At 42.5% G+C, this 15709-nt stretch overlaps 1 protein-coding gene across 1 annotated transcript in view; it reads left to right on the top strand.

The window, feature by feature from the left end:
- Positions 1-279: 279 nt before the first annotated feature.
- Positions 280-15709, top strand: part of GRHL2 (grainyhead like transcription factor 2) — a 117464-nt gene continuing 102034 nt past the window's right edge. The window contains exons 1-2 of the mRNA XM_062568550.1: positions 280-295; positions 2075-2208. Of these exons, the coding sequence (XP_062424534.1) occupies positions 280-295; positions 2075-2208 (150 nt within the window). The remainder of the gene's footprint in view (positions 296-2074; positions 2209-15709) is intronic.

The raw sequence follows: 15709 nt of genomic DNA, 5'->3' as shown, positions 1-15709 counted from the left end.
GGAAAGTGATGGAAGAGACTACTGCCTCAGGAAGAACAAACAGAAGATCTGCAGTTATTTTTGTGTTGATTTGGCTAAGAAGTATCCGTTGACCATGGAGACTACTAGGTAATGTCAGTATGTGCTGTTACAAAGCTCCAGCATCCCATTCTGGAAGTGACTGCATTTCACTGAGAGTTCAAATATGATGGATGAAATATGACTTGTATTTTGATCCCAGCTGAGAGGACAGTGGCTAGCATCCATCACACAAGCACTGGCAGCCTGGCTGCTACGGCCATGGCAAGATTCTCAGGTGAGGTAGGGAACATCACCTAAAGCACAGGATCTCTGGAGGAGAGGGCCACCATGTGTCCTCATGGGGTGGGGATGGGGAGGGAGCAAAGCGTAAGCATCTTCTCTCATGTGCTTACAAAGAGAAAAATAGAAAATTTGCCTCCATGGGCCTCCCTGCTGCATTGCTTTTTTTTTTTTTTTTTTTTTTTTTTTTTTTTTTTTTTCTGGCAGGCATTACTGGCAGGTGTGAGCATGAGCTTCTTAGAGGATGCATTTTCTGCCAGCTGTTCCCTATATGGTACTCTGAGATGGGAAAGACACCTATATTTACATGTGCTTTCAAATGATCTTATAGGCATTCCAGTTATGTGTCTGCAAGAATTATAACTGTAGCTTCATCTCTGGATTGCAAAATGGTTTGTGAAGGAAATTCTTTCCATTTTAGATGTATTGCTTGTGTCTATACTAGTAAACAAAGCGTGCCCAAGCTCCCTGCTGGGCACAGCAGCTGACTGGTGTGGAATGGGCTATATTCATTGTGTTTCCCTCCAAAGCAGAGTGGTTGCCTTCTAGCTTTCTAGTGGGAATGGCCCTGGATTCTGCTAACTCCTGAACTGTGCTGGGAATTATTTGGGACCCTGCCAGCTGGCTTCAGTGAAACTCATGCCAAGGATTATGTCAACAGTTTATAGAGGATTGAATTGCAGTGCCCCAGAACATCCGCTGGCAGGATTTAATTTATGTTACAGACCTAGCCAGAGAAAGACTAAATGCTTTTCCCAAGGTCATAGTATGCTTTGAGCTTTAATCTAGGGATCTCCCTTGAACGACACAGTTCCCTAAGCCATGGTACACCAAATATGCCACAGAACTCCTGGATATGCCTAGACTTTGACATGGAGAGGTGCTGTTCCTTCACATGGAAAGGCTTTTTTTTTCATATTGTTTCCTGAGTCTTCCCCCATTCTGGAAACATAGAAAGCAAAATAAATCCTTGGGACTGAAAGTAGCGAAATTATACTTGGACTAAATTACGCTGTTATATGAACTACTTTTTGAAAAAGGGATTTGCTGAGCTCTGCTGGGGCTATGGTTGGTTTCCTCTTTAACAGCTAAGCTCCAAGGCTTAAAACCAGGCATGAAATACACGAACTGAAGCACAGTGGAAGAATTACAATATTTATCTTCTCATGTTTAGCTTGGGTTCATTTAAAATTCCATTTAATTCCATTTCTAATTCCTATTCTAATAAACCAAGACATTTTATTGCTAAGTTTCCATTTCTTATTGTGACATAAAGCTCTTGGGTATCTGTTTTTACTAGTAACTTTCAGTGAGATTCAGAGTGCTTGAAAATAGATTTTAGTGAAATGTAGGTGCCTTAGTCTCAGAAAGCAATCTAAAATACCTGCTCTCCAGCTTAGCCTAAGCCTAAAGTTCCTATATTCCCAAGTTCCCTATGCATGCAGGAAATTGAGGGAATGGGCTTAGAAAGCAAGCACATGTAAACTCCCTCACCGGTTAGACTTTTTGCATGAAGAACTCTAAAATCCATCAACTTTCAGCACATTTTTTCCCCATATGGTTAGCACTGAGTTCAACAGAAAGCACTACAGCTTTTGAGAGTATCTTAAGAATGTAACCAATAATGGTGACACATCTACTTGCCTCTTGGAAATTAGCGTGATGGTTGACACTTTTGCTTAGGAGTGGGGAGGACCTGGATCCAATGCTCCCGTGAGCCTGAGGGCATTTAAACCTACAGTTTTCATTTCTATTTATATTCTCTAACCACCAGGAGTGGAGGTGGCAAAAGAAGAGTTGGGCTCGGAGAAGAAAGCAGATCTGGAGCAGCAAGAGAGAAAGCTGGAGTGTTTATATAGGTGTGTGGAAGAAGATGTGGATTGTGGTCATGCCAAGGAGGGGGAATTGGTAGGTGGCCTCCTATTTTGCGGGAAAGTGCTCCAGTCCCTAAATCACCATGTAAGAAAGGGTGATGTTCACCTTGCCTCTTCCCTTGGCTGTTCTTTGGGAAAGTGGAATGCTGCTCAGCCAGGTGCCTTCTGTAAGAGAAAACTCTGAACATCAAGGTGACAACTGAAGAACAGGAGAGGAGCAGGAGCTCAGGCTGTGCCTTACAATCCTTGCTTAGACCATGAGAACACTACATCATGTAAAAATGCCCCATTCCTGCCACTGACCTCTACCAGGAGCCTGCCTACTGAGCTCTGATGCTCTTGGTCAATGATGGCCCCAGGCAAACACACGTTAGATGTTGCACTGCCTATGGTGGAGGCTGAGAGGTGGTTTCTCAGGCCATCCCCTGTACAGCGGTGCAGTTTTCTCATGAGTGCCATAGGGCAGAGTCAGGACCTCTCTAGCTGCGTTAATGTCACATAGCAAGAAAACGACCCTACTATACTGGTTGTACCCTTAAACTTTTATAGGCTACCATGATAATATTTGTTATTTCTGTAGCACCAAGAGAGGAGTACACAGCTTTATAAATAATAAATAGTGGTGGTCCTGCCCAGACCTACAGCTAATGTGAGACTAAAGGAATACGAAATGTCTGTGACAGAGATGTATATAGTTTGTAATGGAGAAGGCTCTACTTGGTGGAGATGTCCAGGTCCTCTTTACGCCTTTGAAAATCTTCTCTTAAGAATTCAAGCTGTGCTTGTCCATGAACTGCCCACACCCCTTTCAACTGACCCCTAGGAGTGTAAGAAACCCTTGTCTGCTCTCATAGTACCCCATGGAGGCAGCTGCTGTCTCTCTTTCCTGAGATGGGTCAATGGTCTAGAGCTAGTTTAATTTAATTTTAACTAAGGCTCTAGACTTCATGTAATTGCTAGATAAATTAATGAATGAGTCTTGAGAGATTATGTTGTTTTTTGACTGTATGTACCTTCTTCCACACACAAGCATGTACATGCTCACACAAACATCCAGATGCAGATCCTGAGCCTGCAGTAGGCTGTATCTCACTAGCAGTGTTTATTTTTCAGAATACAGTGAGAATGCAGGTGTCTGCATCATTTCCAGACCATTGTCACCTATTAATAAAAGCCTACTCTTTCCTGCCAGCCATGAGATTCTTCCCTGCTGCTAAAGCAGCCTTCTGAGCAGGAGGAAATCAGTTCAGATTTAGTGTATCTAAACCTCTTGTCACATCCACTGCTTGTGTCATAAATTTATTTTCCGAAACAGTTTGTAGCAGGTGGGGTCCTGCCTGAGGGAGAGGGCAGCCAAAGCACTGCTAGTGTGTTTATTGCAACTGGGCTTCAAGCTTTGCATGCGTCTGTGTAGCTAAGCTCTCTTACCTCCTCAAATAGGATGGCCACATTCAAGCTGTCTGCTGCTAACCCCTTGCCCGTCTCTGGGCATTGACTAGACCAGTGCTGTATGGCATATACTAAAACTATGACATTGTTAAACTATGTCAACACTGTTGGAGTGTGGATGATCACACATCAGTGATTAGTCTTGTGCCTTGGACCTGTTTAGTTTAGTGAGATAAACCGAGCCATAGTGTTCTGGACATTTCACAGAAAGGCTAAAGAACAGTTCATGTGTCCTCTGCTGGGAAAGGATTGCCTGGAGAGAGGTGAATACTAGAATGGAGAGAAATAGGGATAAAGGGGCTTCAAGTATCGTATTAGCATCAGCTGAGACGGTCACACTCTATGTTACGTGGTGGAGGAAGACAGACCTCAAGCATCTCCAAGGATAGCAGTCCCACTGAAATATCTTTCCTACGCACTTACTGCAGTGATGGACACCCAACACCATCTCTCTGCAAATGCTCCAGAAAAGTTTGTCTGGGAAATCTTTGCATATGTTGGGACAATGCCCAAGTCCATATAGCTCTATCCTGATTTATGTTATAGGGCGTCTTCAACAGAAATGACGGATGTTATCATCTTCTGGAGAACTTCTGTCAGTTTTATTCCCCATTCAGGCTTGCGAATGTGTTTATGTGTTGGTGCTGATGCAAAGTGATTCATTTATTATGCTAACTGTAGTATTTGTCTTTTTAATTGAGTGTTAAAAGGCAAGCAAGATTGGATTAGACTAAGAGTTACTGGAGGGTGATTTGGTGAATTCAGAGTAAATTAATAAGCATAAGATCAGTGGTTCTAATGGAAAGAAGGCCTTTTTTTGGTCTATGTTTCTCTGTCTTCAGTGCAATTGGCATGTTGGATTCTGTTTTTCGTCTGTGGGGGTGTTAGTGCAAGGTACTGCAAGATGGTCAGAACACTTATTTTAGTGTCTTTGTGTTGACATGGGTGTGCAAACTGTAGCTAAGCCTAAGGGGAAAAAAAGTCAGTAGAATGAATGAAAAATGACAATTATTTTCTTCTGCACAGCAGCTCTTTCCCTGGAGGACTCTCTGCATTCAGTAATTCAGTTTCATGAATTTTACTTGAAGGAATGATCTTTCATAAATCCCAGTCTTATGCTTGTGGCTGGTTTGTACCTGATAAATCACTGAATTAATCTGTCAGGAACATATTGCCACATTTAAGACAAGGTAGTCTGGAGAGAGCTGAAAGACAGATGTGTGATAGTAGGACTAACAAACAATTTACAGCATGCACAAGAATGGAGAGTGGTTATTCAACTCCCATGCAGAAGGTGTAGGAGCCCACAGCTTCAGAGGGCTGTTGAGTCCTTAGGCCATCATTGCACATCAGGTGAACCCAGGTGATCCTTTGTCCAGGTCACTGCACAGAAGTGGATACCTTCCACTTCCTCCAAGCTTCCAGAGCATCGTTGATGCCAGCAGCTAGAGCCTATTTGCTTCCTTTCTACATGTACATGTGCAAATATGTCCTTGGGTTTTTAGTTTGGGCTCCTTGCTACTCCCCAGCCCAATCCTGCTCTGATGTCCTGGCAGGATCTTAGTGAGGAGGAGCTGCTTGCTGATTCCCTCTGCTTTCTGTGGCCAAAGTTGCCACAGTTACAAAAAAGAAACTTCCTGGGAATATCCAGAGGCTGTGGGATCTGACAATATGGAACAGGTCTACAGTGTAAGTACAGCTAATTCTGCTGCAGGATAGAAGATGGGCTAGCTGATTTCCTGAAGCCCCTGTCAACTCTTTCTTCAGATAATCAGATGGAAAAACATGTCTAGGGGAAAACCCACCATTCTATGGCTTACATAATGATTGTCAGACACAAGGATGCTAGTTAATCTAGCAAAGTGTAAGAAAAGAACCTGGAAATAATTTAAAGCAACCAGGGATTAGGTTTTCAGCAGACTTCTGCTCTAGCTGGCTCAATTAATAAAAATCTGTCAGTTTATACCAGCTGAGGATCTGGTCTCTAAAAATTTAATCTGTAATTAAGTCCTCAGGGATAAGATATCTTCCGGAAAGGACATGTTCTTTACTGAAGCAGTGGTAGCAGGCCAGAGTGATCTGATCAGTCTCAGTCTTTTTTTTCTCCAAAGGCTTTACCTCCATATGCTTGATTCCATTTTTCAGTCTTTGCAAATTATGACATGGTTTGTTCCTGACCACCAAATACTATACTTGGAGAAGCTCTTACTGCTGTGGTTGATACATCTGGTCAATAGACTGGGGATCATCACTGAAATTAAGGCTATGTCTTGGAGCCTGATGTTCTGGGTGGCCATGATAAGACACCAGCCTTTTTGGAAAGTACCAAGCTGGGATCTGGCTGTGTAACGCTTTTCTATACAAGAATGGAGCTTGACAGCTTGCATAGCCAAAGCTGAAGGCAGTTGGATGTGGCTTTGGACACTTCACACTGTTTTCTGTCCTTTTTTTCAATCTACCCAAGCTCACATATACAAATATGATTTTTATAAGAACTTTATTCTCATGCTCTTTCTCTTTGCAAGGTCATTCACAGCCTATTAACTAGCTGTTCAGCTAGCCCGTTTTCTCTGAAATGCCAAGCCATTGCGAATGTTGAAAAAAGCAGGACTGTTCCTTGCTACTGTACACAGTATTTATTGGGGCAAGATCTTCTTAAAAAAAAATCTAAAACCTAGGAATCATAATTTATATGAAGTGGCTATGTCATGATTGCTAAGGGACTAGAACAGACTGAAATAAAGTGATGGAGCTCTCAAGACATTTTAGATGAATCTTTACAGAGATAAATGCATTTTTCTGTTCTTTTTTTTTCAAAAAGTCATAGTCAAAATGTCAACAGTTGCGGGACTGTTTGTTCGGCTGTTTCATTTAAAAGCTGGTAAATTGAGATGGATTTCAGTGTGATTGTTTAAAGAGGAATGTTAAAGGAACCCAGAGCCAATTGTTTTATTATACAAAGAGCTCTCCTAGTATTATTGTCCTGAGTTATTTGAAATCTGCATGCTGTCTCATTACTGTTTGACATTATTTGAGGAGAACACCATGTATCAGCTCTACTAAACAAAGTGAGACAGAGAAACCAACATTTAGGCAAAATCATTTTATATTTCTTTTCCATTTCGTCATGAAGGAGCCAGAACTTTAATTTCACAGTGAGGAATGAAAATATTCTCTTCTCAGTATGTTTTAGATTTTCTTTGTCTAAATAATGGGTTTATAGATTATCCAATATAAAACGTGAGGGTTTTTCCTGCCTCCCTCACAGTTTCAGAGGGGCAAAGTCAGGTTCAGAGCAACAGATTCTGAAGGTTTAGTTCAAAATAATGAATCTTTAGCTCACCGAAATCTGTAGTTGATACAATGCATCAAGGTAAATTCCTGAAGTAGATGAGACACCATCTGCTAGTGGATCTTGTGTCCAATGGAGAAAAGATCTCACACTGAGTCTCCAGACCTCTCCTCTCTCTCCCTTCAGCAGCTTCTATGCAGTCTCCTAAAATCCTCTGGGGCTGCTGGAAGGGGGAACTGGCAGGGAGCCAGGACAAGATTTTTGTGCTAGAGCAGAGCTAGGCCAGCAAACCAGACCGAGAGAGTACCTGAGAGACTCAGTTCTCCTCTGCACTGTTGGGGCAGTGGGGGGAATGCAGGTAATGATGATTGCTGTCCCCCACATCACCCTCCCACGTGGGGGGTGTGCAGTAGGAGGCAGAGTTTGGCAATTTGTGTAGCACCTTCTACTCAAACACCCAGCCCCAGGCTCCTCCAGCTCTGGTGAAACTGGTGGTGTGCCAACCACCAGCGCCTGCCGTCTTGGCAGCTCTCTGCTCTGCTTGTGCCTAATACATGCCTGCATGCCTGAGGGCAGAGTGAGGAGGGCCTATCTGGGTTATTTGCTGCACTGGGGTTGTACTGCTGTGCAGAGTGGTTAAATGCTCAGCACATCTGCCAGGTGCATGTTCACAAGCATGCCACTTCCCAGCAAGTTGCAGAACCTTAAATCCGGCTCCATGTCTGTTGTTCATCTGTGTACATGACCTAATCAATAGAGAAAATTCTTTGTTTAGGCATTAACAAGTTGATACAGAGCTCCTTTGCTCACCAAACACAGCATTCATGCCATACAGGCATGCTCTTGCTTGGCCTGGAGCTTACACAAGAACTTTCCCACGCTCTTCACTTCCAGATGCAGCATATGGAAAGCAAACTCTGTCCACTCCCCCTCACCTCCCCAATAGCTGTGTGTCTCCACAATGGAGATCTGCTGTGGATGTTATAGTAAAGATACAGCCACAGCCCTAGTGGAGAAGAGCAATGCTTCATCTACAGGGGTATCTTCTCTGGGACAATGGCCAAACAGTACAGAGGAAATCATTAAACTGAGCACCTAATCTAGAGCTCTTAAACCTAGCAGTTCACAGCTTCTTAGCCTGGCTACCGAATAGTCTATGGAGTCTGAGGAAAGATAATCCTTTTAATTGTCTTAATAATTGCTAGTGTTTCATCTCTATCTAAGATATTTGACTTAGCCCCTAGGATTCCAAATATCATGAGGCAACAGGTTTTATCAGGATGGAAACACAGTCCATGCTCCATGAGCTCCACAGGCGTGCTCATGATTTGACCTTTGTTTTTTTTCCTTCTACTTTAAGGTGACTGCATGGACTCCAGCAGCTGCAGTACCACAGACACAGAGCAGAGCACCGAGGGGAATCAAGCATGCACAAGCACCAGCTCTCTCCCCCACTCTGCTCACATGAGAGATATGTTGATCAGCTGGACACAGAAAACATTGAAGGAAAGAGACAGGAGACGGAGAATGGGATGGAGACAGATAACTGAGAATGGGATTAAATACAATATGAATTTGCTCAAGGTGAATCATGTCAGATTACCTCAATGCCTTTCTCTTTTAAGATAACTGATCTTTTCAGACAAGGAAAATTCCGATTTGCATAAAGGAGTTAAAATAATGCCATGAAGTTAGTTCTTATGCTGAAGAAGCTATAAAAGATACATGGATTTTAAAACGAGGAAAGCACTGACAAACAGAAAGATCACAATGGGTTATAATGGAAAAAGAATGAATATGCAGTAAGGAGTTACTAGTGGAATTCCTTCAGGACTAGACTCAGAGTTGGCTTTATTTAATGTTTCATTCCCAGCTGTGACACAAGAAGCCAAAACATGCCAGTGATATTAACTTATGACACAACGTTAGGAGGCATCAGTAATGGGGCGTGGGAGATGCTACTTATAAAGAACTTGCTGGTTTGAGCAATGAGCAGTGGTGGGTAATAAGGTGAGTAAACGAGGTGAAATGTAATAATTTGGAACATAGGTTCTGCTTTGAGAACTTCTATCAAAAGGTTTGGCTGTAAGCTGGATGTTTCTCAGCTGAAAATGGGAGCTTGGGACGAGGAAAAGTTCTATATATGCATTAGTCCTGGGCAGTCCAATCTCAGCAACCATGTCCAGTCACGGAAAAGAGGAATAATGGCCTTGGGGCAGCCTGTCGTCTTACAAGTCTGTTCATGTAAAGGGTGACACGTGGTGAGCAGCCCTGTTATAATAACAGTCACAACATAGGCTGTGACGTAACGGCCGGACATGGCTGAGGTCCAGCTTCTGTTGGATGCTCCTTGGCTCCTTGGCTTCCATGGCAGAAGCTCTCGTCGGGCCCTGAGAGAAGATACTGCCTTTTTCCAGTTCCTTCTCCTATGCACAGGGATGAAGCAGCCACTCTGGGCTCCAAGCCAACTGGTGTAAAAGGGAAGATATTCAGGTCTGGGTCACCATTTGCCATCAAAACAGCCACTTACTGACTCGTTTGGGGAAAAGACAACTGGCTGAGTGGGAGTGTACTGGGCTGGATCTGGTACACAAGCTGGATCATGCTGCATTAGTCAGTTACAGTATGACTATGCAGCACCAATATATGGGAAACATAGCTCCATTGTGTATAAAATTTAAGACTAAACAGCAGAGAGAGGGCGGGTTTAATGCCCTAGTACAGGGCTCTTTTGAGGGTCTGCTGGTGTTCACCTGCATTCACAAAGGATTCATTCAAGGTGGAAAAGGTGCAGAGAAGGGCCAGGCAAATGAGCAGGGGAAGGAAAAGGAAAAGCCTGTGTTACAAGAGGAGATTCAAAAGCATCTGGTTTGTTTCAGCTATCAGGAAGAGTGGAGTAGAATACAGTTGTTGCCCATCAAATTATCTGGGCATTTAGCAGCCTGTACAGAGTTAAGGTAAGGCCAAAGGTAACGGCCAAAGCTGGCTACAGATAAATAAAGACTTCAGATTAGCAGGTGTGGAGCCCCATAGGGCTGCTTTCTAAAAGAAGCATGGGGAAAGCATACCTAACATATTTTAAATTGTACTTGATTTGTTTATGAGAGTTTGTACTATGTGCTTACCTGTGATAACTGAGGACAGGACTCAGGCCAGAGGTCCATTCCTGCCCTGCATCCTGTAGTTCTTTGTGAGCTATTTTTTACAATCAGACATACTGAAGCTGTGAGATTTCAAGCAAGCCCAGCTTCCAGTTGTCCTCCAGTATATTTGAAAAATACTGTTCCCCTGCCGAAGCACATAAATCCGTGGGGGTAACACAACTGCAAGGATGAAATGATGCATCTCTTGCTTTAATGTCACTGAAGCAGCCATTTAGTCATAAATCCCATCCAGGCTTCAGCCAGTGCCGTCTCCTGGATATGTATACACATGCAGGGATGTTGATGTGCGGGGGTGAGAATGGTCCTGTACACATTGGAATGCCATTCCAGCAGTAAACTGGCACTGAGGAAAGAGGAAGGAAGATAATCCCTTCATATTTTTCCATACCAGTACTTGTACATGTTCACACTGGTGCTTCTGAAGTTCAATTTTGGACAGTGTACATGTGCTGTGCATGTACACGTTTATATATATGGACATGCAAAATAAGTATGGAGGTGGAAAGGAGGGCATGTCTATGTTCAAAGGTAGATAGGCTCCTTATTAAATAGGCCTACATTATAGTTTCAAGGATGATCCTTCCCCTTCTAGAGACACCACTGTGAAGTTGTTGTAATTAAGTCATGGATGTGCCATGCTGGCAGACTCCAAGCTGCAAGTAGACTGCCATATTCCTCTGCGAGTACACAGGTGGACTGCCATCACTGCTCTATTCCTCTGGAGACTTTTGTTAGTCATAGGCCTGCTTAATGCTGGAAACTTGATAAGAAGAGTTGTGTTGGATACCATTTTTTTATATTCCCACCAGCGCTGCCCACTTTGGAAGGTCTGCTGTGAAACTGGCATCATGGACCCAAGTACAGTTAAAAATAAGAGAAGGAATGTGTGCTTACTTGGTTATATCCGTGCAGGTATTAGTAAGGCCTAGCTTTCCAGTGAGCCTGTCAAAGCCTCAGTTCCTGTGAAGCATGATTAAAACTGGCAACAAAAAAGTGCTCCATTATTTTATTATGGAACTTATTTATAGCTGCACCTGTGATTGGCAGGTTTAGCTGTATCAACTTAACTAGAATGATGGACCATTTCTAGCCCACAGAAAGCAGAGATCCTTGCGGGCATCGATTTTTTTCAGCCTCTTCCATACAAATGGGAATATTCCAGCTGCTTTCCTCCAGAGGCCTGGAAAGCTGCCAGCCAACTGTACCTCCACAATGATCCTCACCATGCCTTGCAGAAATGAAGATGCAATGTAACTAAAGATATTTACCTCAGAGAGATGGATTCAGATTTAATAGAGGATGTTCACTAGCTTTCAGACCTGCTTAACCTATAAAAATAGACAACTCTACAAAATAAATTGCTGCAGTTGATGTAAACTGTTTGCTTAAATTTATTCAAATCTGTTTCTATGACAGGTGGGCCTTGTATTGGTAACTAATTGTTTTGTGAGAAATGTCTAGAAATGCCTGAAATTTCTCTTCATGAATGCTGTTCTTCATTAGTTATCCCTTGTCAAATAGAAGGCTTTTTATTTGAACAGTTTCATCCTCGATGTTAGCTTTAGTGTCATTTGCAAAAAAATATATAAATTGTTACAGGGAACTATAAACCATTTTAAAAAAGAAAAGCTACTGAAAAGTGTGTGTTCTCTGTCTTTGGTAAAGCACTGGGAGTCTCTAGAGTTTGGTATTGGTGGGAAGGTGAAAGAAGAAAGCAGAAAAGTCACAAATAACTTACTTAAAAAATCTACCCACATTTATGAAAATTTGAGAAAAATTAAGATAAAATAACATTCCCCCCCCCTTATTGTCTTTCTTGGTAACCACTGAAGTTTTTTGGTTGAAAATATAAAACGCAAATAAAGAAAAAAGCAACTGAAACAGCCTGAGGCAGCATAGAAAAATTTCAGCCCAAAAAAGGTAGACTCTGGCAGGGCTGCAAGAGAGCCTTTCAAGAGGAAATCTGGAGCAGTCTTTGTAATAAGAAGATGCTACCAGTGCAGCTTATCATGCACACATCTGGGTGTGTGCACGTGAGGTTAGGCAGCAAAACTCATTTGTGCCCTTGGCATTTGGGCCAACGTTGGGATTTGCCCTGACTAGGGAAAGCTCAAGACTTGTTTACGTAGCTTAATTATTTTTTCAATATTTTATGGAGTGTCTCAGTGGGGAAAGCTATTTCCAGCTAGAGAGAGTTTGCTACACACAGTAAATTTGTGACTCCTTTCTCTGAGATTTTAGCTGAAAAAGCACAGAAAGAAGTCAAGTAAATAGAGAAGAGGTCTTATGAGAGACAGGTTTTTGCCTGGCACCCTCTCCATGGGACAGGGGCTGTGCAGGGCAGCAGTGCGTATCTAAGGTCTTTAAGTTCACCGGAGCAAAGTTTGATAACTTCACTGCCCAGTTCTTTCCACTGCATATTAAAGTTCTTCTCCCCAGAAGCTCAGCCTAATAAACACCCATTTATCTCCTTTTGCTGCTGGAGGTCTTCAGGCTGCCTCCACACAACTCCTACGCAGACTACAGAGAATATTTACAAGCAGTCTCTCTCACACATCTTAGGCCATGTGCTGCACTCATTCTGTTTACTGTAGGAGGTTTCTATTTTTATATTAGTAGCTCCCAATAAGCTTTGCTCTAGCTCAAGATTGATCGTAGGTTTTATGTTGTGGATAGTTTTGAGCTATAACAGGTGATACAGCAGTGCAGAATGACTTTAGACTTCCTGTTCTCAAGGACTAGAAGGTACTGTCCGCTTACTGTCCTAATTTTTCCCCAAGGGCTTTAAGTGGTGTAGTAATTGCTGTATTGGAGCACAATGATCTATTTAGTTACTACTCTGCCTGCCACAGCAACCAGGGTCATATACTTCAGAGTTGATTGTGGGAGCAACTTGACCATACATGCAATTTCTTGACACCCCCACAAGCAAGTAAGTAGCTTGAACTACAAAGTCTAGGAGTTAGTATGCTAGTAAGGGTGTTTCTGTGTGTAAGACATTAAACCTCAATTAAAGAGACCAAAATTATTTTTTGTCTTGAACGATAGATTGCCAATGAAACCCTAGGCAATTCAGTTTGCTGTCTCTCAGTTCTCTGTAAAATTTCCTGTCTCATTAGGTCACTGGGAAATGTTTGGCAACTGTAGTGATGGTGCCCAAATAGCTTCCAGTAAGTTATTAGGATGCCAAGAGGAAATGCCATAAAGTTAGGTCTCCCGGTAGGACATTGTGTGATGGCAGGAGTACCTGGGGTGAGTCCTGACTATATTTTCAAGACTTTGATTTCTCAGATTCATAGCTCCATCCAAATGGGCTTTGACAACAGATTCGACCACACTTCTATGAATATACAAGTATTACATGTATAAATAATGTACACATATATATACATATACATACATACATGCATATATATGTTACATGTTAGAAGGAAAATTAGCTATCCATATCAAACGGAGTCTGGAGCTCTTGAGAGGATCAGCCAGTTATTGCCTCTGAGTGCAGCTGTTGTGGTATGACACTCCTCCCATAGCAACTGTGTGCAGACTTGCACACATTTTATATAGGCCACCAAGTCAGTGTCAAATGTAATGATTTACGGTCACTGCTCAACCAGCCTGAACTCCTTGAGTGGATGAGTGACCTTGAGTTAGTGGATTTTGGACTCCCTTGCCAATTCCTTGAACTGGCCCCCAGATAAAGTTTACTGTGAGTATCTGTCTTACCCAATCCAAAGGCGGAGAAATGTGTTTAGCTAATGAACTACAAGATTTCTCTACATTCTTTTTCAGAGCTTGATCAAGGCAAACTATGACCTTAAAAGCATCAGTAAATACTGCAGCTTTCATGTAAACACATCAGATATACATCTGCTATTTCTTTGTTCTTTACTGATAATAGAATAGTTGTAGAAGAAAAGCATGTGCATACTGCGTGGGCTCCTTTCCATCCCTTCAGCAATGTCCATACCAAGAAGTCTTTCAGGGATCTTCCCATGATGTTGCCCTCTTCCAAGAAAAGAAGTATGATTCATAGGGAAAGGAGCCAGAACAAAGGGATCTGGAGAAGCTGTGTGTTGTTCCTGGTTTTACCAGAGATCTCTCCTTCTTATAAAGTTCTTGGGAGCAGGTCGTATCTGACACTATTGTGCTTCCAGTTCCTTGAGGACTCAGCTCACGTTTACAGGTAGGACTGTCCTAGGAGCAGTCATTCCCGTCAAGGGATGCTAAAAAGAGGTACTTGCACAGAGATTTTGATTCTCACAACCTTACTTTGAGATAATGCAGGATAGGGGATGTGTAACTCTGTTTTCTGGGACAGGCTTCCGAAGGAAACCTTTCTGGGAACAACAATCTAGTACTGAAGAAGTGTTGTGTAATCACAGACCCGTAATATGGCCTAGGCAAAAAGAAAAGTATTAACTAATCTTCCTCAGTTAAAAAAAAAATACTAGCATAAAACAGCTATAAGATTCCATATGTTGTACCTGAGATTGTGAAGGGAAAAGAAGATGATAGACCACCAGGGACCTTGCAGGACATGTGCTGGAGGGTGGCAGGAGCACTGTCTGATCGTGCTCAGGAGGACAACTACAAAGATGAAGTTGAAATAAATAATAAGGAAGCATTTCATTACAATTATTAAGTATTTCTGTTTTATACATTTCAAAGAACTGCTTAGCACATACTACTTGAGCTACAAACCACAGCTAAGATGTGCAAAACACAGTGGAACATCCTGGTCCCAAGGTAACCATTCCACTTTGAATGAAGCAGGATAAACATGATGTTCTGCAGGATAATCTCAAATGTGATAGTAATAGTGGAATATTAGCCAAAGGCTCTGCACCCGGGGGAAGTGTGTGGTGGGAGGGACAGAGATTAGGCAAGAATCCCAAACTAGTACTTCACAAATCTTTTAATTTTTACCCTAGATCTAAATATTAGATGAGAGAAGGCTTCAGGTGCTGATAAATCAGAGACTCTAAATCCACTAAAAATCATGCTTTCAGGCAGACCGTATTGCTGGAGATGGCAAGCGGCAGCCTTCACTAAACCACTGTAGGGTTTGTTCTCTAGCTGCCACTACACAGATGCGTCACCACTTCGGTCCTGATCCTCGAAGCTGCCTGAACAGCTTAAGACTGAGGCCTCAGTTCATGACCTAGCAGCCAATGCAGAGTGCTGCAGAGCGGCATAACAAAAACATGGGTTGTGGAGAGTGCATCCATGAATGTGAAACTCAAACAACCTCTTGACCCACAATCCACCTATGGTTCAATCCACTCCACTCAATCAGATAGAAACCGCTTGCAGCTATGCAAATAGTCCATCTTACCTGTCTTGTTGGCCTTCTCTCCACCTGACCTAATTAGTGTGGTGAGTAAATAGAAGAATGAGGTCAAATACAGGGCTGGATTTTCCTTGAAATGACTCCAGATATGGCCAGGCCACTCGATATTGCAGTATCCAAAGAGCCTGGCATGGGAGCAATAGCTGCAGTATCAGTCTATCCAGAGGTCAGACGAACCAGAGTAGGGTGGAAGTTATCCGCCTCAGGCCCTGAAACACAGGGCTCAGGGTTAAAATAAATAAAATATCCTCTGTATGCACTGATCTGTATAACAGTC

This window comes from Rhea pennata, chromosome 2 (assembly GCF_028389875.1).
Source record: "Rhea pennata isolate bPtePen1 chromosome 2, bPtePen1.pri, whole genome shotgun sequence".
Classification (NCBI taxonomy): Eukaryota; Metazoa; Chordata; class Aves; order Rheiformes; family Rheidae; genus Rhea; species Rhea pennata.
Note: the sequence above shows the minus strand (reverse complement) of the source record. Positions and strands in the feature narration are given on the sequence as shown.